This window comes from Gavia stellata, chromosome 7 (genome assembly GCF_030936135.1).
Source record: "Gavia stellata isolate bGavSte3 chromosome 7, bGavSte3.hap2, whole genome shotgun sequence".
Classification (NCBI taxonomy): Eukaryota; Metazoa; Chordata; class Aves; order Gaviiformes; family Gaviidae; genus Gavia; species Gavia stellata.
In genome coordinates, this window is record NC_082600.1 from 16,746,656 (window position 1) to 16,773,263 (window position 26,608).

Genomic DNA, 26,608 nt, shown 5'->3' on the forward strand with positions numbered 1-26,608 from the left:
AGTGTTTGGTATTCTCTCCACTGTTTCCACATCCCGAGGATATCTAACATCAGCCATTACGAAGTTTAAAAGATATGCATCTCAACTGCTAAATTTAATAACATTAAATGTACTTAGTTACTCAAGATTTTGGTTCTACTGTGCTTGATGTTCTTCCCGATTCTCAGTGCTGCCTCATAATTAAAACTGTCATACCAACTGATGCTAGATGCTCAAACAACAGCAGCTAAGTAGCAGTAACTAACACAAATTATTGGTGAGAAATTATGCAATTAATACATTTATCAGTAAAAATATACTTTCCTTATTTTCTGGTTTACAAACATTCTTACACAGAATGAAGAGTATCTAATTTTACAAATCGTACTTGAAAAGAGCTTAAAACTGTTTGCCTTTAGATGCTGTCATTACAAATTAATCCATTTAAGATTCTACAAAAATGCTAGTTTATTTATTAATGAATTGATATTTTAGCTAAGTTAGTTCCTCACCATTACATGAAAAAAACAGTTTTGCTTACTTGTCAGGATTCTCCTTGGGTGCTGGGAATGACTGTGGATTCACATGAGCCAGTGTAATGAATTCATTCTTCTCCAGGTTTCCAACTAGAATACGGATTTTTGATTCCACCAAGCCCACCCTGCATAAATGTCATTTATTAGCAAGTTCTCATTAATATGAAATAATGGAAGTATCTAACATCATCTATCAGGATAAAATCCTCAACATTCTCCTTATACTAATATTTGAGAATACAAATAAACTAATGCACTACACATGACAGATAATTCAGATCAATAAACCAAGTGAAAGACTTACAAAAACTAATGCAAGGGAAGCTTAAGAATGCCCTGAAGCTCTCATTATGGCCTGATTTTACACATGGAATTAAATAGCAAGACATTACACATCAAGCAAAAGGCAGTCAGCAAGAAGCTCCTACATATTTCTCCAACATTCTTTTGGCTTCAAACGATGAATTTTAAAGCTGAAGAAATTCCCAATACCTGACAATCTTAAAACTTCTCTAGTAAAAGACAGCAGAAACAAGAGGCATTTTTGTTTTGAGATACAGTTATTTCAAGAGATTGAAAACATACCTCCTCACACTGCTTATTAAAAGAAGCGCGTAAGGCTTAAGAAAGTAAGATTTGTAAAGTGAACCTGACCATGCTGTAAAGAAGCAAAATTCAAGCAACAGCCTTCACTCCCTGGTTCTTAATTTTTACTGTTTTTCAGAAGTGTACCATCTTCATACATTTAATTCTGAAACGCTGAAGCTCCACTTTGTTTCATTAAAAAGATACTACATACACTAGCTATTCCCTTGCATCCAAGGCTAACATGTTTTTTGTTTGGTTTTTTTGTTTGGTGTTTTTTGTTTTTCTTTTAAATAGCAAGCATTATACTCACCATTCTAGTCGCTGTTTTTCTGTCGGTGCGCTTGCTAGAAGTACAATATAATGCCTTTGGAGATAAAGACAATATGCTATTCTATTTATACTTCTAAAACTAGACATTCAAACCTTAATATTAAAAATTTGCAGTAAATTCTACATCACAAACTACAGATTATTAGCTTAAGTATACACCCTATAATAAAATTAAGCATTGTTAAGTAGACAAAGGGGCTATGTCGCCCAAGCATGTGACTAATGGACTTCTCAAAACATTTCAGATTTTAGGGACATTTGCAACTACACTTTAATACCAGTAACCTTAATAAAAGGCTAGGACCATAGCACTAGTTGAAAAACAGTACAGATATTTCAATACCTAACGAGATCAGGGATTTAACTGACTACCAGAGATTCCTTGCAAGTAAAAACAATTGTTCACAATCATCTATACATATGTCAGTTTTCTTAGTCGCAATGTTATTTCTAGATAGTTAGAAGAGTGGTTAGCACATATGCATTCGTTCAAAGTCAAAAATAACACTATCAAATGTGGTTTAAATAAATTTTTTATCTGCATTTTAGAATTGTCTGAAGACACTTATCTGAAACTTCACAAGGAATGTTTCCTCTGATGATAATTCTTAAGCTCTCAATTATATTCCAGGATAATCAGTGTATACCCACTGTAAGTAAATTTCAAAGAAACAGTATACAAAGCAAGAATGGTATTTTAAACAAAGAAGCCCAATGACAGTGGAATGGGAGATGATTACTTTTAACTTGAGTTCATAATGAGGGAGGTGGGGCAACCTTACATGTCTAGTCAGGTTTTTCAGAAGCTGGGAAGTCTATTTTAGGATCCTAAGTCATCCAACTTGGCATTACTCTATACTGACATGGTATATTTAGGTATCTTCAGAGCAGGATTTAAAGAACAATAGTAACATGAGGGATTAGACCCTAGTAAATACTCCTCATAGAAAGGAACACAAGGTCAATGATGGTGAAAAACTATGGTGCAAAAAGAGTCCTCTCATGCTATAGGCCTTCAAATCATAACAGTAAATCAAAATCAACAGATCAAATCAGTAACTGCATGTTTCTGTACTTATCTTTAGGTGGCAAGAGAAAAAAACCTGCTAAATGCTACAGTCCTTTGAATTCGGTCAGAGAAGGTACATGAAATAAGAGGACTGGAAGAGAGAGGTTTGGAGAAACATCTTCCCCCTTCTGAATAGGGCATTTTATCTACTTATTTTAAGCATTTTCGCATTATTAACTGCTTCATATAAAAAGGTTAAGGAGCTTTTCCTGTTATCTTACTGAAATACTCATTTTAGTTACTTGTAGGGTACCATGACTTAATCATTTATATTAAAAAAAAAAGAGAATAAGGGTCCTTTACTCAACATCGGTATGAGAAGTTATAATTTCTAGTATCAATTTCTTCTACGGAGCACTGGATATGGAACTAACATCCACAAGATTCCTACATCATACATACCACACACACTTGCAGAATGTTTCATTTAGTAGGAAAGACAACTTAAGCTTTTTGTTGTTTTTAACCACGTATGAACTGAAGGAAACAAATCTCAAATCTGCAAGTATTTGAAGAAACTAATTTTTCAGTTACTTATTAAAAGCAGCTCTTTGAAACAAATTTCTGAAGAACAATTTCAAAAAAACCTTTTAATTTGTCTATGTCTAAAAGCCTCAACAAGCTGGTGAGGACCTAGAAAAAAACCCTAAGCCTTATTTATGAAAATAACTGTAAGAATTAGCTATTTTTGCTCAGGTAGTGCTAGCTGAAAAGGAAAGAAAAATGCAAAGATGCCACTTCTCCCCCTCCCCTGCCCCCCCCCCCCCCCCCCCCCCCAAATGTTAAACAGTGCTGAGAGGGAATTAATCACTGGAAATCTGCTATTGCCATCTTCAGTAAAAATTAAATAGCACAAGCTGTTAAAAATTAAGACATGCTTAGTTTTAGAGTCCAAGGTCTCACTCCTACATTTTACAAAGGTTAAGATTTGTTATCAGTTCTTCATTCATAATTTTATCACAAAGAATACATCTAATTCAGAAGTATCCATTACTTCACAATAAAGAAAAAAAATTCTAAAGTTAAGCTTCTACCTCTCAATGGTGATTTTTAGATGCAGGGTATTATTTTGAAGTATATGGGTTTGGTCTTTTTTGGGGGTTGGGTTTTTTTGGTTGGTTTGTTGTTGGTTTGGGGTTTTGTTTTTGTTTTTTTGTTAGAAACTGGTGCTGTTTCTCTCCCACTGTCTCCCTATCAGCATTATGTTTTCATAAAAATAACTTAATGTAGATATGGAATTGTCTTACACCATTAACACCTGCACCTACAAAAAACCATATTTTTAAGAGTTACACTACTTTCTGAAAAAAACTGAGAACACCTGAACATGTTAATTTCATTTTTTCTTTATTAAGCTGTCCAGGATTTACACTTTAAATTATGCAGTGCTTTAGATAGAGTCCTATCAAGGCAAGTGTTCAAAGTACCTCTTTAAAAGGTATGTTTATATTCTACTTATTTTGCTGGGTGTCTGTAACAGAGAAACAATATGCTAGAGCTCATTAAATGAATGTTATTTCTCTTATCACCATACTTCCCTCTTGGTTTTAAGCTCTAATAATTTCATTCTCATGTAACACATTATACTCATGTTATACCCACTTGAAACTATTCTTATCATTTCCCTGTAAATCACCATATCCAGCAAGTGTATGTTCTTTGTTGTTGTTTCCCCCCATCTGAAAAATTTAAACCTACATGAAGGGCAGATAACACGTTATAACTCCCTAACTCCAAGTAAGTTTTGGCCTTTTAAAAATAAGAAAAATAATAAATAAAAACAGATATCCCCACTTTCCCAATTTCTAATCTGCTCCTGCCATGCAGGTACGCAATAGCCTCCAGATTTCCTTAGTCACACATCATTAAAGTTCGTTTATTTTAAACACAGCTAACAAGTCAAAAGTGTTTATGATCAACATAGATATTTAGCAACTAATTGGCACTGAGAGTGATACAGATTACTAAAGCTATGGTTTCAGAGAAGAAAAGAAATGTTTTTAGAAGTATGTCTCAGAGCAAGGATATCTTATCTTCTCTTATCTGGCAGAGCACTACATACTGCTTTGAATTTCAGCAGGAACAAGTCAAGGCGTCTACAATTTAAACAGGAGGAGAGTGTGAAGAGGGGAAAAAAACCTCGGAAATATCTAGCTTTCAGATGGAGATTTGACCAACAGAGCCACATTTATTACATACTGATGACTGCATATAACGATTTTATTTCGTAAACATTACTAACCAAAGCTTTAAATTAACTTACTAAGGGTAAAACAGAGAAAATCTTGGGTAATTTAAATTAAAGCAGGCTCCATAATATCATTCCACAGTTTAAAAAAAAAAATTAAAGCAAAGACATTTTGTGCAAAACATACAAAACCTGTATATTTCATGTTGGCAAGAGAAGCTTTTATTGCTAAAACTGATAAAATGGCTAAAGCTGGTACACAAAAAATGGACATTATTTCAAATGACATGTAATGTTTCCTATTTTTTTCCTAGTTTTGAAAGAAACACAAAATGTACTAGGGAACTTATTAGCAACCTCTTGAGCAGAAACTGATTTGTCTGCAGTCCATTTTTATCTTCAGAAAACAACAGAAGTCTACAGTGTTCTTTTAAGTGTTTTCAAACTTAATTTCCACGGTACAACATAAAAGCCATCCAAATGTTTTAAAGCTTTTATCATGCAAAAGGTATAGAAACAAAACACAGACACATTATGAAGGTCATCAGTCTCTTTTAATGGGGGAACTGTATATTTCAATCTTGTTTAGATTAGTACATAACCAACCAACCACCCAACACAAACAAGTGTAAAATATATTTAATCTTGATTCAAGAAAAAATGGGTCTCCAATTTCAACTGAGGGCAAAGAAGATGTAGTCCATATTTTAATAATCCATATTTATTATAAAAATACAACTTTCAGCAAGTCCACATACATTTAACAAACTTCTGCCCCACAAGCATATTACTAGAAACCCTAAAAATGTGAAGTGTGAACTTCAGTATTTCCTTTAGAGACATTACAAAATTAGAGAAGCTAGGTGTGAAAGAATATTAATTAAGAGCCAAAAGCCTTAAGCTTTAATGAAAAAAAGCTAGTAATAACTAGTACATCTGGCAGTTAGTCAACACAATTGCAAAAATATCTTTTATTATCAAAGTGAACTGTTGACTATATTGACAGAAGAAAACACACAATTTCAAGTACGTATTCATTTTAAATATTGACCTCCAGAATTAGTTCTTTTAATATCTTGTTTCCTGAGAGGCAAGACCCATTTTTAGAATGCTTACTGACACCACTAAAGAACATTTCTGTTAGTCAAACCAGCTGATATATCTTCCATTTCATTGGTAGCATACCAATTGTATAGTTAATTGGTGACATTCTAAATATCTGGTCAGGGACTAACAGGTTTCTGAAATACATGCTAAAGACAAAAAAAAAAGTATCTGAGGAAATTATTCATTTTCTAAGAGAAAGGACAATAGTGCATTCACTCCCCCCTTGTATAGAAAAATCCTAACAAAACACTTTTTGGAAGTCTAATGTACGTATATTTAAGATCCTGTGCTACAGAGCATCATTAGATATTTTAACTGGTAAAACTTAAAATATTCTGCCATGCCATAAAATACATACTTGTACTTCTGAAAGAAGTTTGGAGCTTCAAAAAGTTTGGACCACTCTGCCTTACTCAGCAAAATTTCATCTGTGATAGCAAGACCTAAATTATAAAAAAACATTTAAACTTTTTTTTTTTAAAATACAGTTTAGTACTCAGAGTAAAAGCAGCTTATTAACTTAGCAAAGGTTACTACGAATTATTCCCCCCCTCTTCAAATTCAAAGGAATTTACCAACAAGCTTTATATACCAGTCATACCTTAAGTGGTCATTAGTTATACAAACCACATTATTAAAAGGAACCTCTATAAAATATGTTTAGAGATGTATGTTAATTGATCAGACTGATGATTTCACATATTTTTACTTTGCAGTGTAACACAGCTCAATTTCATCTTTTGTGTATGCCACAGTAACTACTCAGTCCAAAGAAGACAGAGATCTTTTTCCTTACAGTACTTGAATCATCTCTTCTGCAAGGCATTCCACAAGAAGGCAAAGAAACAGTACGACAATAAGCTACTGCTCTGCCTGAGAGAACTAATAGTAGTTGCTCTCTGCATCAAGTCTATCCTTGCTTTGATAACATCTTCTCTTGTCTACTATAATTATCCAAGTAGATTACTAGGATAAATCCAGAGGGCTCATCTCTGAGCAAGCATATTGTCTTATATTAGGCCTAGAAACGGCCATCAAGTGGGATTACTATACTAATCTTCCATGTGGCATGACACAATCTAAAGCCACTAAAATAAACAAACAAAAAAAGATATTGTACCCTTAATTCTCATTTTGAAAGCACAAGGTATTCTAATTAGTTACCTTCATTTTCTAAGGGTGAAGGACAGATGTGCAGAAGTCTCTCCTGAATTTGGAACTTTAAGCCACATAAGCATAACAGGCTAAGTTCTACCTCCCTCGGAAGAGAGTCGCATGTCAAGAAGCTATTTACCGTCCTCCCACCTCCCCCCCCCACAAAGCATACCCACAATGGAACTACTTTAAATCCATTTGAAAACATTTATATAGAGAGCATAAGATAATACTTACCTTGTTTAAATTCCTCAACCATGACCATCCGTGTGGAAACGGACACATTGTAGGTAGAATTCTGCTGTGGGTATGCTGGTGTAATTATAGGCATAAGATGGTACCTATCACTGGGGTTTACCTATATATAACAACAGCCAATCAGTTTTCTTCAAGCATACACATGAGTTAACAAATTTGGATTTCTCCCTTTACTACAACTGAGTCTTAAGTTCTAAGAGACCCTAGTTTGCAGACCAAGCAAATTTACCAACAGTTCAGAAAAAGTTTAGAAAACAAGGATAATGCTTTCACAAAGGACATCATTCTGAACCACAGTGATGTGGGAGGGCTGTAACCTGTCAGCACATCAAGACCAAGTTGCAGGCATTTAAGTCCAGAAATACCAACTGAACAGAACAATTTCTCTCTTTCATAGAGATTAGCTTGCAATCACATCAAAACAAGGATACCTTATCACCACGAGCACCTTCAGAAGAACGACCGTCTTCAGACCTTGCGAAAAATATTTTATACTTTATTTCTGTAACACTACTGAAAATAAAGAGCCAGCTTAAGACGAGAGGCTCTAGGCAACCTGACAGAAGCATCACTTGCGTTAACTTATCTTTTATTCAACAGCACACAGGGAAACAAAAAAGAAGGGACAAAACACACACACGCAAAATACATTCGAAATAGCATTAGGGTAGCAATCTTGTAGATGGTAAATTAAAGATAAAACCCTGTCATTAACTTACCCCAGTTTGTCTAGCTACTACAACACAGACAGTTCCCATCACACACTGACCTCAAACCCCCTATCCCAGGAATAAGAGTAAGACTCAAGAACACTTTTTCAACTGTCTCACATTATTTAAATGTGGACTCTTGTCAACCAGAAAGATTTGAAGTACAAAAGGGCATACAACTCAACCTCTGGTGCTTACACTACTCACCAAAGAAAGTTTAGTTGAACACCAACTATTCTAAAATTGACAAAACAGCATTGAACACATTCACGCTATGCCCTACTGAAACCTCAGAATGTGAGCTGTGCATCTGCTGCAAGCTGTTTCATTGACTGCCTGAAGGAATTTAATGTCCAATGTCCTCAAGTGTGACAAAGAGGGAGACCAAGTACTATAAATAATATACAAAACAAGTTAAAGTCTTCAAGTTACAATCTTCTTTGGTCCAAGATGAAAAGACACAGTACTACAACTATATGGAACCGGACCTATCCAGCTGTGACTGTTCCACTGAAGTGAATTCCATATACTTGCAAAAGTAACAGGTTTTAAGTCAGAAGCAAACCATTTTAAGATAAGCAGTTTCTCAAAAATGCATTGCTTTAAGGCGTGTATCTAACTATGCTGAATATTTAAGATCACTTATTGCAAAAGTTGGGAGTTAAAAGTACATTCTTCAGCAAGTATCCTTCAAGCGGTCAGTTTAGAAAATTAAGCTTTGTTCCACACTCAGGAGAACTAGAGGTTACTTTTAAAGAAGACATAATACCAAAAATATTAAGTTTAATAAACCCAGAATGAAGTTCACCTAGGATTCTTTAAGCAACTGAATTTATTGTACAGTGTGACTTATAGGGGAAAAAATAATACACTAACCCTTGGGTCCCATACAGGCAAATTAAGATTGCATTCTTCTGGCTGTTTCAATAGCACTGGATTTGGCCATTCCCTGTTCAAAAAGATTGTAGCACCGAATAAGACTATTGGATACAACCACGTATGTTCAACAAACAATACTTTTGAATGTGATCCTTCTTAACTCTGCGCTCAAGGTAAAGCACCATTTCCTCAAGACTATGCTGGTCTAACTGGGGTTGTTTAAATAGCCTGTATTGCTGAACTACAATACAGCTGTAATAGCTTCTCCAGGGCATCAGAACAATGAATTTTCAGTAGTCTTGGAGCTTTATAACCACTGGTTTAAGGTAACTAATATAAACTCCTCTAAATTCTTCTTGAAATATACCTATCAAAGAGAAATTCCTCTAGGAAGATCGACACTGGGTCCATCTTCAAGCTAGCTGTTTCATAGACAAACTACAGAAGAAAGAGCCAGCATGATTACAGCATTATAGTATCATTAAAAAGCATATGTATTTTAAAAAAATGCCAATTGAGACAAAAAAGAAACCATGCTGAATGAAACACTAAAAAAAAAAGAAAAGTAACACTTCTGTTCTTCAAGTTGTCTCTACTGCCATCAGTAAAGTTATCTTCATATGAAGAGTAGAAGTCAGTTAATCTCTTGGTATTTGTACATTAATGCTCATGTAAAATGGACGGCAGTATAAGGAAGACATTAAACAGAGCTTGCAACCAATTTTTCTCTATTAGCTTAGCGTGGCATTATATTACTAAACACTAGCCATCTCAAAATCTGCTAAGTACACTTTTGTCCCATTCATTCTACATTTACTTGGAACACTCCCATTGTTCCCAACAGAGTTATTCAAACCATCTTTCTAAAGGTAACTCGCTCAGGAGTATGAAACCTACCCCTCCGCACTGACAATATTAGAAACCATACTTTTGCCACTGGTTCTCCTAAACGGCATTTCAGCTATGTGCCTAAACCAGATACTAATATACCTCCTTTTCCCATTATTCCAGTATCTGGATGTTATGTTAAGACTTTAAATTTTGGGGTGTCTGCTCTTATTTTGCACTATGTAAGTATTTTGTCTTAAAAGTAACATTGAGTTACAACAAATACTTAAGAAAAATTTAAATTAAGAACTGGGTGGTTTTGTTTTGGATACTTTTAAGAACAAGACATGTTGGATGACTTACTAAAAAACTCAAGCTAACAACTTTCTGGCAACAAGAACAATGCTTGTAACTACCATCTTAATCTGGTAACAGTTGAAAATGATACCATAAAAACAGGACTAAAATGTAGTGTCTACAAACAATTTTATTTTAGTGTAATCTAAATTAAAAAAAACATACCATTTAGAAAATACCAAGAAAAATTTATGTACAAGAGTTGATGCTATTGCATTTGGATAAAGCTGGCAAGTTCTTGCTACTAGCATAGCCCAGGAAACACCTCCAAGGAAACCTAGTATATTGGAATAGATGTTGTGGCCTGTGGATTGAGAAGGAAGGAGACAAAAGGAGAGAGAGTTATCAGTAACCACAGGAGTCAATGAAAACTTCACAAATTTTGGAATAAAACCGCTTACGTTTTGCCCACAGTTTGATAGCTCTCAGTGTTAACCTGAAGTTGTCAATGTTTGGTACTAGATGCAGAATTTCATCGGTTACCCGGCAACCTGCCAAAAGAAAGAATCCATTACGCTTACTGCCTCCAAAGTTTTTTGTTTGCTTACCCTCCCCTCACCTTAAAAGCTATCAAACTTCGTAGATCAGCATGCTAGAAACTCGTTTCTCATTTTGATCACTTTTGTTTTGAATTTGAAAGCTTAACATCATTTCATTTGATTTTTTTTTTCTTTTTTACTGTTTTACAGCAGCACTCGGGAAGACAATTCATGCACACACAGTTACAGTTTCGGACTGCTACTTGGTTTTCTGTTATTAATGAACTGTACAAGCCATTTAAGAAACAAACAGGTTTTAAGTTCTGCTGTTACGGGATTACATGCAGCACATCATAGAACGCGCAGACAAATTTAAAAAAGCATGAGTCTTGATGGACCTACAGAAAACCTGGAAGTCATAGGTCAAAGCTTTGTTTGAATTTATGAGAACAGGCTAAAAAGAATAGTTTTTAAAAATACAAGTTGTATCATTACTTTGATGGGATATTTTCAGGCTTAAGAAAATTACATTACAGATGACAGCATTAAACTACTTGATTCTTCTTTTTTTTTAGTCAAGAATAAGTAGTTGTTTATTGTTACCAAATAGTTGCAGAGAGCTGGTTACAAGAAAGTAGTATTATCTAAGACTAGGAGCTCCTTTCAAAGCAAGTAAGAGGCAAGTATGAATTCTAGAGAGACTGCACAAACGCAAATTTCACGAAACAGTGCAAGTTGCTGTGGTAATCTCAATTTATTAAGTTTTCAGTTCATAACAGAAATCAGCGATATCTCAAATACTCCTCTTCCCCACCAAGTTGCATACAGGCTGAAGTCCCTACCATCCCATACATAAATAACAATTTTTCAAGCTGCGGTATTCCAGAAAAGTTAAGGGTTACACAAGCTGGTAAGCTACTAAAGACCTGAGCTCAAACTGACAGTGTTTTGATATCCCCAATTTAGCACTGAAGCAATTTCATGTATGTTTATGCGTATTTAAAAATATACAAATGAAAAAATATTAAAAATATGCACACATCTTTATTTCTATAAATAGATAGTGCACCACACAAAAGTCTTGCAAGTCCCATTAATTTCTAGACAACACCATTTACTACCCAAATAAAAGAAAAAATTTATAAAAATCTGGCCAACAAGAAACAACCCTTCTCTCCAAAAAGATATATAAAACTGGCTATTACTTCATTTCCAAATGTGAAGTTGCTATATTTTCAGTCAATTCCACAAATACACTACTGTATCAAACAATCTAGGATACTTATTAAAAGATTAGACAAGAAGTTTATATGCAGAACTGTATATACATACCATTAAGACTTCGTATGCATCTAATGTCTAAATTTTTAAGTAGGCTATCGTCTCGTAGGTCTAAGTCCTCAGGAATAGTTTGCAGTGCTAATCTCGCAAACAAAATATCAATCTTAAAAAAAAAGACATAGAAGACATTAGAAAACTGTTTTTTCTTCTGTAGAATTAATTCTGTAACCCATTTTCATCAAGTTTACTAATTGTAAGAACAGTAGTCTTCCTAGTACAAGGAATCTCTTTAAACAATACATACTAACACCCTTCACAGACGTTAAAAGAAACACTTTCACATGCTTCATCTATCTTATGGCTCCTTTTCCAAGAAGATAAAATACACATTAAGATCAATACAGAACCAGCACACACATAAAAACTGTGTCGATTGCCAATGTAAGTAAAAATCATTTGCGGACAGGCACCACTTCTAGATCCAGAATATAAAGTTCTACTACGTCAGAGCAAGTCATGAAAACATAACCTGGTTATAACCTACGTATTCTCAAAATTATCACTGAATTACAGAAAGAGTAGGAGACCTTTCCCATCTAGCACTGTAAAGCATACATGCAACTAGTTGCCTCTGTATAGGACCAGTATCTATGAAAAGTCTAGATATCTGATTATAGAAAACAGGAAGTTTTGAAAATCCAGCAAGCTACTGACCAAGTATATAAATTTGCATAAATTTCAAAATTATGACAAATTTCTTTTTTCTAGGTCAGGAACATCTAAGATACTATTCAGTGCTGAACTAGAGTTTTACATCGTCCCATACACTGCAAGGACACACACAGAGTAGAGAAGTCAGTTTGCCTTTTCAGTCTTTAATTAGGTATCAGTCAGACTGATGAGAATATAAAGTGCATTTCAGCAGCTGGTCTGCTAGGCAACAAGCCCCCTTCACCAGATAGGGCTTTTAATCATCATAAACTGATACCACTTCACCTACAAGATGATGAAATACCTAGTGCTACTGTACCAAGAACAAAACCATTTTAGTTACATTAAAACTATTTCAGATAAAACGAAGCTGAAGATACCTTAAGATGAAGAACTTTTCATAGGTGTTTAAAACTTTGCATCCATGTGTTAAACTATGAAGCACTTCTCCAAAGTGATTTCTAATGTATTCAGCCTATTTTTGATTTTAAAGTCTTTAATAGCTGTTCTTAACAACACTCTGTACTACAAGTAGAAGTTTCTACTTAAGTCAGAAGTACTACTTTTCAATGTAAAAGAAGTTCAAAATCAACTTCAGCTTGACGTTTTATTCTGATCTCTAGAAGGTCTAGCACCTCTCAAGATTCAAAGTTCATTCACAATAAAAGGATTTTCAAACCAAGAAATTAATAGCCTTACATTTTTTTTTTTTTTTGGGGGGGGGGAGGGGCAGCACAGAGGGAATCAGGAATTTTTCTACAGGAAAAAAACAAAAAATCAAGAAGGTTCTTGTTTATTTTAAACAAAAACATAAAATGCACATATAAAAACTGGTATTGGCAGAAACTTCTGAAGTTTAACTGACAGGATCACCACAAAACTAAAGTCCTTTTCCTCAGTCCTAAGGTTTTCTTTACAGAGAGAATAACTTCTGACACCTTTTGCCAGGATTAGGAAAAAGAAAATTAAATTAAAATATTCTGATACTGACACATTGGGCACAAACACAACCATCAGGAATTTTGGCCTAACAACACTTGTATATATAGAAAGAGTGCTTATGATCAGTTAGCATTCAAGACTACAGAACTCTCATGCACTGTCAGCAACAGGAGTTAAGTCTCAGTCACAAACCTAAGCCATCAGAGCCCATCATAAATTACTATATTGGAGCAAGAGACTACTACTCTAATAGCAGACAATCCTTTATTTCCCTATTTAGGCTCGTATTTTGAATTTCATTTTTAAAAAAGGAGAGACAACACTGGCTTGAATGTAAATTGGAAAAAAACATACAAATAACAGACTAACTGGGGAATGAATACCTAAGCTATGTAAACAGAAAACAAATTCTCAAAAAAAAATGTTCCTAATACCCAACTGTATACAGATAATAATAAATTGGCTGACACAGATGCAAAGCCACGGGCTAGCTTGCTACATGGTATTACATTTCTCTGCACATCTCCCTCATTTGGAGAAAATACATCTCTCTGCCTAAGTGTCAACTGACACAAGTGTCAGTGAAAAAACAAGTAAGTAAAGCTGAATGGATGAGGGCAAGGGGAGTGGTTCATCTTCTTCCTGAGACTCAAAAATCGCCAATACCCTAACTAATGACCATTATAATTGCAAGGCAGTTATTTAACTTAAACTGGGAAAGAAGGAACTGTCCAGTCTTGCGTACAATACTACAGCTCTTCAAATCATGTCATGTGTCAGAGGATTAGCATGAAAATTCTTCCTGCACTGTGAAGTACCGTTCTTATCCCACCAGTTACTGGTTGACATAATCCAGGTACAAGTCTGATGAACAGTGTGTTTGAAAAGCTCATTTGTTTTTGTCTTGCCACTAAGAAAAGATGACAGGTTGACTATAAAACAGTCTGAGCAACATTAACAATGTATCTTTTGAAAGCAGCATTCCTGTTTTCTCGGCAACTTCTCCCAAAATAGTAAAAAACAATTTAAGCAAGTTCATCGCTCCAAGACAGCTAATCCCTCAAGCTACAGGCAAACTGGATAGAAACTGGTAGACCAAAACCATTGTCATGTGTTTACAGACATCCAAAGAGATCAGGACAAAGGGGATACCCAGTTTGCCTTCAACAGTGCATTTCTGAGAACTGAGCAACGATCACACAACTTCCTGTAGTACAAGTATTGAAGCAAATCTGAATTCAAGGTTTGGACAGTCAATCATTAGCAGTCAAAAGATTACTGAAGGCACATTATTTATGAATATAATTTCTACTGAATGTTAAGTCTTAATAATGCCAATACTGGTACTCTACAGGTCACTAAACTAACCAGTACAAGTGGGTAGCAGTGCCTAAAAGAGAGCAGGGAGATATTCTACATGTAGCTTTCAGTACATCAAGAAAGACTTGTTTCAGTCTTAAAGCCCCACTTTAAATTACACAACTGAGGACTGTTGTCAAAGACTTGGTTATGAACTTAGGAAAGTCACTTTAATAGCGTTCATATCAATGAATACTACATGAGTTATGGAGATCTTGAAAACTTTGTTTTAACCATGTTCTACCAAAACAAAATAAAAGAAGATCTTTACCTCTATTCCATCAAAACAAAGTTTAATAACTGGGACAAAAGCTTCTTCAACAGCCTGGGGGGGGAAAAAGTTGTACTTTATTTTCAGTACACAGAAGAACATTTACAAGCAATAGCTAGCAGGTCTAAACAATCATGATGAAATGCTGTATATACAGACGCTTTTCCGTTTTCAGGTCTATTTCTGTCAGTAACGAGTTTCTCCACCATTGAGGATTTATGCAGTAAGCACTGATCTATGTGCTACAGCTGTCTAGATGTTAATTATAACCCAAACCCATACCAACCAGATCTGATGATGTTACCTCAAGGCCCAACTCTCTTCCTCACTGCATGTGGGACATGATCAAGTACCTTTTACTTCTCACAGCATCGCTAAGTATTCTATAGGGATTCTTACTCTAACAGGCCTCTTCAATTTTTTTCTGCAGTCAGTATTTTATGAGAAATGACAAGGAGACAACTATGTAACTATGCACTCTGACTTCACCTAAACCAGTTGCAAGTCACCCGTCTCCAGAGCTCGAGCATCTTTTCTAAACGTGGTCATTAATAAGGTACTTTGACAAACAGTATCCACGATGAAACGATGGAACTTGATGTTTACTCCGCAATCAGCTAGGAATACCACCTTCCTGAACTGAGCATCTGAACTAAATGCAGATCTGCAGAGCACTACTTTCGTAAAAGCAAAGAACGCTGCATACTTCTGAGTAAGAAATGTTAGGTACTGCCAAAGGCTAAACAGTTCTAAGAGTGTTCCAGTTATAACAAGAGGAGGAGACAACACTATTCTATGCACTTAACCTTAGTTAAGGTTACCTTAATGTTACTGGTTGGCAGGATGGGTCCTAAGCAAAATACAAGTCTCAGACTCACTCGCTAGAGCAACCATTAAGAAAGTCTAGGTTCCCTAAAGATGGAGATGTACAAACTTTCTTAGACCTAGCTGGTATGATTTAAAAGTGTTATGACACCCTGACCTAAAGGTTATTTGCATCACTGCAGAACTATACTGCACAGCATACACTGATCTACCTTGCTGCTAAATCAACTACATTAGCTTGAGTTAGATAGAGTTTATAGCAAAGTTAATTTGAAATCTGAAAATCTGAATCCTCTAAATCCACATGCTATAATTAAAAGATCACTAAAAGTGTTCAGATAATAAAGCATTCAAAACAGCTGTTTCAGTGCATATAGTATTGCCACCAGATGTTTGCACTACCCTGGTAATTACCAACTACAGGATGCACAGAGTGAAAGAATGCTGCAGAGACAGTCCTATTTATTTTATGGGAGCAGAACTATATCAAATAAAAGTTTAATACTTGCCAGCAACTACCTTCATCTAAAAAGAAAGAATTGCAGCAGAGAAAATATACTCTGAGCCAACACTGAGAAGATTAAAGCTCCCACCAGTTGACCTAGGAAGGCCTGTCATTTAGGTAGAATAGAAACAAAATACTGTATACCAGTGTGTCTTCCATTCCTACAAGGGAAATCTTCATCTTTACACGCTAAAAATCTTGCACAGGCATCTAATAATGAGACACACTGCAAACGTAACCTCCATTTTCAAATGCACAGTTGACAGCCAATATAGAAGGTTTAGTTAATACCAACCACTAGTTGTTTATTTAAGCATGAAATTATAAAAACAGCAGCATAACAATATACTTTAAAACCTTCATTAAAAACACGCAAATTAGCTTGAAAAGGATCAGGACCAAACATTTACATTTGCATCTGCCTGTTGCTAGATAGCAAGCAGAAATTTTGCAATACTAACACGCCTGCTAGGAGATCATTCTGCCATCCAGATTTTTAAATGAGTGTCTCTAGTAAGTGGGAACAGAGAAAATTTGGAAGAATATCTATTTATTTCAAGTATGGTGGTAGGCTTTGCTGCAGGTTAACTAAAAATCTATGGCAAGCCTTAATAGCAAAGTTATATTTACTTATTTAATGCATCATCTTTCACTATTAACTTTTCAGCATCATCACTTCAGCTAGCTGTATCAGGCAGTTCACATACCCTCAGATCTTTTACTTCTTCTTGTTGTTTCAGTTTTTCATAAAACGATGTGAAAAAATCACTTCTTTCAACATGTCTTGGTGCAACACACAGGGCATCAATATCAGCACCTGAAATTGTTTATTAGCACAAGTTACTCACGCTTCACACACATGAAATGCCAGTAATAGCCAGAAATTTTTCTGAAACGAAACAGTAAAATTTAGTTTCTCTTCCTGTAAAATGGCTTTTCTTTGGGAATACTAAGTCAAACCAAATGAGAATTATACCAAAAAAACCCGACACCCAAAACCCACCAACATTCACGGCCATTAAGCATACTGAATACATGCATATATCTATCTTTCAATTGTGAGAATTACTACAAATGTTCCAAGGAACAAACCATGAGAAGCCAAGAATACAGCTTTGTCTATTTTTAAATAATCCCCAAATTTTGTCTGTTTCCCAATCCATGACAAGAACATAATGTAGGAACGTATTTCATTTAGAATGAAGATTGAGGATGGCTCACAAAAAAAAGAAAAAAAAAAAGAAGAAAAAATCTAACACCACCTCAAAAGACAGCAAGTTTTTGTTACTTCAGCATGACATTTACAGATACGTCATTAGCTCAAATATATGAGTTTTTATAATAAAAGTAAATGTTACCTTTTGTATGAACACCTAATCTATAGGATCCAAATGTAAAAATTTTTCCTCCAACATTTTCTATTACAGACTGTGGAAGATTCTAAATGGAGCAAATAGAATTGGTTATTTTACCTTAATAACAACATACACAATTTATTTTAGGACAATAGGAAAAATATTCCACAAAAATTATGTTTTTAAGGTGTAGTTACTACTGAAATAATAATCTTAGAATTTACACAAAAGACGGAGGTATGTTTGCCACTTGGGAACTATTTGTAACATTTCAACTACATTACTGCTTCAAACTTGGTAATTGTTCTAGCAGTTCTACACTTCAGGTGCAACCTCTTTAAAATATTATGGACATTAAACACATTTTGCTTAATACTCAGGCATTTTAGACTGACTTAGAAATTGATGATGGTTTCAAATTTAGAGCAACAGAAAAATACTATTTACAGTATTAGTGTTCATTAAATTGCTTTCAAAGACACCCATACTACATTCTTTAAATAAAAGTTCCGTTTTGGAACAGGTATTTATTTTTATGTTAAAATTGTTCAGGTACATATACTGAAGGTTCCTAGATTTATATCTAGAAAAAAAAATCTTGAATCCACAGTATTGTGGGCAAAGACAGTTACCTTTTCGTAACAGAATGCAATGTTACAATCTGAAGCCCTACGTTAATGGTCATGGAGCAAAAGATATAAACAAATCAAAAATGGATTATTTTGCAATATATATTGGATTAACTTAAGTAGTTTCCAATCTTACACCAGACAAGATACTCTCACTATTTTGTTTTCAAGGGTCAACACATATATAGCAGGGTCATCATCCTCCCATAATCTTGTTCACGTATAAATTCCCATTTCATACGAAAAGTGTGCAGAAGAAATACAATCCTAAATATACTCAAAGCAAAATAGCTTAAAACATTAGGGTTTTACCCCTAAAAAAAGCCACTTCCATCTTAACATTTTTGCAAGTCTATAATCATTCAAAAAAAGGTGTGTGTAGGGGTGGGGAGGACTATAATCTGGCAAAAAAACTACTATCATTATTAGAGCCTGCAGAAGTAACATTACAGGACTGACGTTAAAGAAAAAGACCACAGATCATAAAGCTGCAAGAAGTCCATTTTAAGATCTAGCACTGGTTCACAAAGACAAATAATCTAAGCATATCATTAAGATAGCACTATAAGTATGTATTTTGACAAAAAGTCAAAAAGCAAGCTTTATTTCTACCTAGGGAGAAGAGAGAACAACTGAAAATTACTATTACAACTACCACGACTTTTTCCAATATTTATCACTTTCTTTCTCTGACAAGGTTCTACTTTCAAGGGGTGATGCTACCTGGAAACAAAAGAAGCTACACAAAGGTGGTATTTGTTTTTCCAATTTGATCAAATTTGATCCCCAAATCTAAGATTCATCCTGTTTAGACTGGGAACATGTTTTGGAATTATCTTCCTACCGCAGTCTTAGTATGAGCAGTTCCATGTAAAATACATCCATACCTTGCTTTCACTGATTTCCCGTATCCATTCCTTTACCAGGTTATTTAATTTTCCCAAAATTAGAATCCTATTGATAAAACAACAGAATCATACGTCATGAACTTAGATCAAACTAGTAGTATTTAAGACCCTGATAATCATAACACAGTAAATCAATTACAGTAACACTGGAGATCTAATTACAGATCTTGTTTTATATATATACACTAAAGCAAAGTTACTCTTACAACATTCCCACTATTTTTTCCCCTTTAAAGACATTCAAGTGATTTAAGTTCAGAAAAAATGCAAGCATGCAAGGCCTACACACATTTTAGGTATATGAATTTTATTCACTTTCAAAATAACACCTTAATTCATAAAACACATGCACCTAAAAAAACAGTGAGAAGCAGTACTGAGAGTAAAAAACTCTAGAAAACTTAAGAAAAAAAGCATAGGGGCCACTACAACAAAACAGTTATGAAGGGGAAAAAAAAATGCAAGCCAGCATGCAAAATCTAACAGCTATTTTAATTCCTTTCTGTGTTCTGAGGTATTCCTCTTAAGGCAAGGGGCAGGGGGGTGTGGCAGGGCGGGGGGGGAAGCAAAAACCACCAAGCTTTGTATTCCACTAGGCTTTTAAGAAAGCATTTGAAAGAACATAAACACGTTTGGGGTTCAGCAGTCAACTACATGAACCTCAAGATAGGAGAAAACCACTGCTAGAATGAGTGTTTACTCACCTGCGTTGCAGTTCTTCTTCCTCTTCAAATACACCATACGGTTTTAGGGTTTCGATTAATTTCTGGGTAAGCATGCAGTCAAACTCCTTGGGGGCAGCTAAACTGATAGGTGAGGTAATGCCATAATGCTTCTGTAGTTGCTGTGTTTGTGATCCCTGGGTTGTAACGGGACTAATAAAGGCAATTAGATAAAGTTACTAACAGAAACAAAACAAAAATTTTTTTTTAAATTATTTTTTCTCATCAGAGTAGGAGACAAGAAAGACATACTAAGGAAATAAGAAGTTAAGCCTACTGTTGGCATTTACATCCCAGATCAATCTGTATTAAATCTGTGTTACTAAGGACAACAGCAGAATTCCCTTTGTCCAACTCTAAATATTGATTGCAGGGTTACAAGTTGCTACAAGGCATGACCTTTTACATCAGCTGACTTCACACACAAAACATTTACATAAATAAGGAGGCTTTAGTATATTTTGAGCCCAACAGCACCATACAGTTAGCTTTACGCTGATGTCTCTTCTAGCTAGCATGAGAGGATGGTTAGACAAACAATGTCAGCTCAATCCATGATGGCAATATTACATATAGCCTTGCTTCATTAGGCGGCTGGGGGGAGAGTATCAGAGGTTTGTGATAAGACTTTACCTAGCACAAGTACCAAGGATGTTAGTACTCTATCCACATCCCTCATGTTTCCTTAACATGACATTTTACTTCATAGAATTATTTCTCTAAATAGGAAAGTAAGCCTAAAGTAAGATTATTAGGGGACTGGAACATCTTTCTTATGAGGAAAGGCTGAGGGACTTGGGTCTTTTTAGTCTGGAGAAGAGAAGGTTGAGGGGGGGATCTTATTAATGCTTATAAATACGTAAGGGATGGGTGCCAGGAGGATGGGGCCAGTCTTTTTTCAGTGGTGCCCAGTAACAAGACAAGAGGTAACGGGCACAGATTTGTTCCATCTAAATATGAGGAGGAACTTCTTTTCTCCGAAAGTGGCAGGGCACTGGAACAAGCTGCCCAGAGAGGTTGTGGAGTCTTCTTCTCTGGAGATACTCAAAACTCGCTTGGACGCATTCCTGTGCAATCTGCTCTAGGTGAACCTGCTCTGGTGGGGGGGCTGGACTAGATGATCACCAGAGGTCCCTTCCAACCCCTTATCATTATGTGATTCTGTAAACCTAACCCATCACAGTGGGTTAAATCTGCAAGGACCCAGTTCACTAATAAACAGTCCAATTACAAGCCCTCATAGCATCCTTGCCTTGCACTTTTCAAGCTATGCGAATAGATATGGAGCCAAACCTCAAGCACAAGGATGATACTCTCAAGTCAATCCCCCACATTTCAACATCGCAAGAAAGGAGAGGAGAACACGCAAAAGAACTTCAGCAGACACACAGGAGTGAAGTTATCATACTGTGAAAACTAACAGCTTTCCTAAATCATCATACTATGAAAACTAGTAACAGCTTTCCTAGATGAGCATCCTGGACAAAAAACAGCCGTGCATTTTTTCATAATGGGCATATATTTGTTTATGAAGTTGACGTTTAAACACAGCCTTATTTTCAGAACAGTTTGAGCTTTAAGGCCCATAATTTTAAGTGTTTTAAAACTTAACTTGATTCTGTGTAACATACAAGTGTTTGGATTCATGCATGCTATACCCATATAGTTAAAACTTTTTTGAACCGATACTAAACAACAACAGGTAGCCATTAAAAAACTTCTTAAATGTATTCAGTATTGAAGAATAAATTATATACTTTAACATTTAAGATAGCCAAATTTTAAGAACACTTAGTCATTATATACTTCACAGGTTTAAAAAAACCATACTACTTAAATCTAGATTTAAAAAGCTCTAACGATTAGTTGCAGCATTAAATACTAGTTTTACATTGATATACAGACAACTTTCCTCTAAATTATGAATATTATTCCCCCACCTTTGATTTCTGAAGATGACAAATCACTGTTTTTAAGCATACTGAAAAGCTTCTTTTCTGAAACCAACTTATAATTAAATTACTTAATCAACCTTTCAGAGACCAACAAAAACATTATAATCTCTCATCAAAAAAGACATTTCAGAAAATGTGGCTATTATATCAACAGCTATTCAAAAAGCCTTACCAACATTTAAAGCAGGTATTACCTGAAAGTTAAGGCAATGCTTGTGTAGAAGTGTTACATCTGCATTATTTAAGTTATATTCTTACTGTGTAAGACTACTCCCTTTCAAAGGTATAAAGTAACATTTTAATACCAAATGTATAACTAATTTTTTAAATTCAGAATATGCATTAATATATTTTTTCCCTGAATTCAATTATTCATTCTACTAGGGCAAAAGCTTTATCATCAGTTTGGTGTCCTTCAACTTTCATAGAGATAAAGTCTAAAGAAAAGAGAATCCTCCGTCTCAAAAATTCAAGCTGACAGCTTATGCGAAAGTCCCATTCTTGGCAAGCATAACATTCCCCTGTATATTGCTGTATTATCAGTCCTTCATGTTTATGCATCTTATATACTATTTCTATCATAGAAAATGAGCAACAATTTTTCAGGCTACCTATGTATTACATGTGGGAAAACTACAGTACAACTTCACTCTTACTTCCATAATCTGTTGTCATCTCCTCAGGATTTCATTCCTCATTTCCATGAGGACCAAGTATTAAAAAAAGATTATCTTAACTTAAAATTGACAGGAATCAACAAAACCTAATATAATTTTCCACGAGTTAAACCCATTTTAAAACTCTTCTGGGTACTATGATTTTTTTGAAATCAAGACTCCAGTCCCAATGCAAGTATCTCACAAAGCAAGTTCTAGCACATTTGTCCCTTTGCTTATTAGCAAAAGGAAAAAAAAAGCAAAGCAGGAAAAAAATACTAAAAAACTGTACATTTAAAAAAAAAATCAACCCCCAAGTAATCATGTCTGGGAACATTATCTGACATTGCTTTCTTCAGCGAAGAGGTTTTAATCACCTAATGAAGAATTTGATAGCAGCTGAACATATCTATAAACCTTAGGACTTTATGTGTGATTGTAAACATTTAAAAAAAAAAGCTGTCCAGATAAATTATATAAAACAGGAATTCAAATTAAGGACAAAGGAAGCCACTAAAACAATTTTTCTCTTTTTAAAAAAGAAAAAATATTAGGAATGTCAACACAAATAGTAGCTTCAGCCACTTAGTTGCCACTAAAAAGAGCAGTTAGAAAACAAAAGGTCTCAATACATAAACATTGTTTGGATATTATGAATATTTTTACTTATACCACGAAGCAGGTAGTTAAATTTGAACTACAATTTCTCCCCTTTTGCCAACTCTTAATCTGAAAAAAAAACCCACCCTGTTTTTCAGTTCAAGATTTTGCAATTTATTTTTACATTTTTTTAAAGCAGTAATCTAAAGCAATCAATATTTTAGTTTTGTGTAACAATTTCCTGATGGTCTGACTGTAATTTTCACCCATCCATAACTAGAAACTGTATCCAATTCAACAGATATTAGACTTCATTGAAAGGGCTGACAAAACATAGCCTGACAGAGGCTGTTACTAGATTTCAAAAAAAGACTGAATGTCACTCGGACCCAGCCAGATTTAGTGAAGCAGACTCCTGAAGTCAGTAATGCTGACTGAGCCCTCTGTCTTCCACCTGCTTCTAAGGGCCATGCTTCACCAATTCGAGAACTAGTAACTTAAAAATAATCCCTCACCTTGCCCCAAAATTACAATACATAGAAAACAACCAAACATCAGATGGCTTCCCTGATCTAGTTTACAGCATAACCCTGGCAGTGCAATACGCAGGTCTGTCTTCACAAACACCATGTTGACATGACTTAAACCGGTATTATCTCCAAGCCCTACAGGACCATCAGAGCATGTTTGTGGGGCACAAAATAAGCTTTGAAACTGTTCACTAAAACAACAGATTTAAACAACCTATTAAATCAATCACCTGATACCCATCTTTGGGAACTGTTACACAAAAACAGTTAAGAGTTTTTACGGTTACTGCTTTTATAGTCATTTATTTTATAAGAATGAAATAAGCATGTTGGCAGCAGCACAGGACCTTCCTACACAAATGTTTCGCTTGTGTTTGAAGGTTGAGGAGTTAATAAGAACACTTTCACTGGGATGGTATGTAACAATTCTCAGCACAGCTGCCTTCTAGAAGATTTTACAACTCCAGAAGATACTATGAACCTTACATCTTAACATATATTAGTATTGAGGAGAATATAGTTTATTTCCAGATAAAAACATTTACATTGAAGCTCAACCGTTTACACCTGCTGAAGTTAAGACTATTCTAAAGTTTCCATAGCACACCAAAATATATCAGAGAAATGCCTTTGTAAAATGACAAGAGAAAAGGGTATTTGGCAAGGAAGTTTCTTACACTCATTTAAGGTTACAATAAACTAGTTAGTGCTAGGTAACCCACGTTCATTTGTTTAAATGACAGCAAGTCATTAAAGTTACTATAAAATGAACAAGTAAAGGTATGTCCTCTCCCCGTCCCCTACCTTCCGCAAGGCTAAGAAACTTCAAATAATGCTGACTGCTTTTTAAATGAAAAGTAAGTTATCACTGAGAAATAAACTTTAAGTGTTCATTTTTCCAACTTTAATGTTGTATTTATACATTACATTTTAGCCAGAAAATGCTAATGATCTAATAGCATTAGATCCTCTTATACTTATCTTTTACTTTTTCTTAAAACCATGAAGACCACACTCTACTCCACTATATTCCCTTTTGAAAAGGCATATGGACATTCTCATTTTTACCTGTGACATGCCATGATATATCACTTTTGGAATCCCTTAGTTTGCACTACCAAATTCATTCAAAGAGAAAGGACAGGTAATTGTCACTACTAACCTTCTACCTGAGAGCACTAGGGAAATTAAGGCCGAGGGGGTATGTCAAATCTGCTAGTCACTGAAGTTAAGCATTAACAAAAATCAAAGAGTATTAAACAGCAACAGAAAGTCCCATCCCAGCCACTCAATCTTGACAACAGCAGAGGCAGACTTTGTCAAGGTCTCAACTCAACTCAAAGCATGTTTAGGGTTTGGGTTTTTTTTTAAAAGACGACAAAGTTTTTCTTTTTAACATCACGAAGAAAATTAAGATACAGTTTGGGGCTTTTGTTTATAGTCAACTACACATACTCATGAAGATACTGCTCTTGCTCTGCTATGAGTATGAGCTACCGGTCAATAGCACAAATAGAAAATAAAGTTGCAGAAAATGATGTAGAGTTAAATATAACATGCTATTGTTGTTGCTCTGGTTTGACCTGAATTTTTGAAGTGCACGTGCTGGCAGCTTAAACCATCCGCAAATTGGGCAACAGCTAGAGTGGTTTAATTCTAAAGTGTTATGATCCAGTATTTCATGTTCAAATATGAATTAATCTCATCTCTCAGAGAAATGCAGGTGTACTTTTTCCCCATATAAAAACACAAACACACACAAAGTTCTAGTCTGTACTAAGCTGACAGCAAGTACAGCTAAACTGCTTTTTCTTCAGAACCCAAAGTTTTGGTAGGCAGTATCTTCTTATATTGTTACCAATAACTACTGAATTAAAAAGAGCAAACCTTGGTAATATGGCCACTGCTAAGAGCATTTTACAACAGCGTGCACGTCGTAGTTTAACCCTAGCCAGCAAGTAAGCACCACACAGCTGCTCGCTCACTCCCCCACAGTGGGATGGGGGAAGAGAATGGGAAAAAAGGTAAAACTCATGGGTTGAGATAAAAACAATTTAATAGGACAGAAAAGGAAGAAAATAATAATGATAAAAGAGCATACAAAACAAGTGATGCACAATGCAATTGCTCACCACCAGCTGACCAATGCCCAGCCAGTTCCTGAGCAGCAGCCGCACCACCACCACCCCCCCCCCCCCCCAACTCCATCCAGTTGGGGTTTTTTGTTGTTCAGCATGACATCATACGGTATGGAATATCCCTTTGGCCAGTTGGGGTCAGCTGTCCTGGCTGTGCCCCCTCCCAGCTTCTTGTGCACCTCCAGCCTCCTCGCTGGCAAGACAGTATGAGAAGCTAAAAAGTCCTTGACTTAGTGTAAGCACTGCACAGCAACAACTAAAACATCAGTGTGTTATCAAAATTATTCTCATCCTAAATCCAAAACCCAGTACCATACCAGCTACTAGGAAGAAAATTAACTCTGTCCCAGCCAAACTAGGACAGTGCAGAAGTGGAAGAAGAACAACAAATAAAGCTTGTAAGAGGCTTTACAGTTTCCAGATCTGTACACCTTTAAACTCCTTCAAATGGACGTGACTACACATTGTTCTAAGGTAGAGGGGGGAAGACTGTGAGATAAGGGGAAGAAAAAAAACAAAACAACTTTCAAATGCATCTTTTAAAGACCAGGTTACACAGTGTGTTCCACTTAAACTGAAAATAGACTTAGAGCAAATACAGGTATATCTATACAATACTGCTCCATACATAACTAAGGCTTAGATGCAAATTCTAAGTACTGTACTATTGTTTCCTTTTACAACTCTGGCACCTTTCTCCATCCTCAGAAGAAACAAGAATCCTGTCACAAACTTCTTTTTCAAGCATGCTTTGTATT

At 35.3% G+C, this 26,608-nt stretch overlaps 1 protein-coding gene across 1 annotated transcript in view; it reads right to left on the reverse strand.

The window, feature by feature from the left end:
* PAPOLA (poly(A) polymerase alpha) overlaps positions 1-23,812 on the reverse strand; it is a 39,173-nt gene extending 15,361 nt beyond the window's left edge. The window contains exons 1-14 of the mRNA XM_059819503.1: positions 23,772-23,812; positions 19,954-20,124; positions 19,229-19,295; positions 17,716-17,797; positions 17,065-17,174; positions 15,028-15,081; positions 11,796-11,907; positions 10,386-10,475; positions 10,150-10,288; positions 8,797-8,869; positions 7,190-7,310; positions 6,156-6,240; positions 1,414-1,467; positions 521-640 (exon numbers count right to left, since the gene is read on the reverse strand). Of these exons, the coding sequence (XP_059675486.1) occupies positions 521-640; positions 1,414-1,467; positions 6,156-6,240; positions 7,190-7,310; positions 8,797-8,869; positions 10,150-10,288; positions 10,386-10,475; positions 11,796-11,907; positions 15,028-15,081; positions 17,065-17,174; positions 17,716-17,797; positions 19,229-19,295; positions 19,954-20,124; positions 23,772-23,812 (1,319 nt within the window). The remainder of the gene's footprint in view (positions 1-520; positions 641-1,413; positions 1,468-6,155; positions 6,241-7,189; positions 7,311-8,796; positions 8,870-10,149; positions 10,289-10,385; positions 10,476-11,795; positions 11,908-15,027; positions 15,082-17,064; positions 17,175-17,715; positions 17,798-19,228; positions 19,296-19,953; positions 20,125-23,771) is intronic.
* Positions 23,813-26,608: the final 2,796 nt, after the last annotated feature.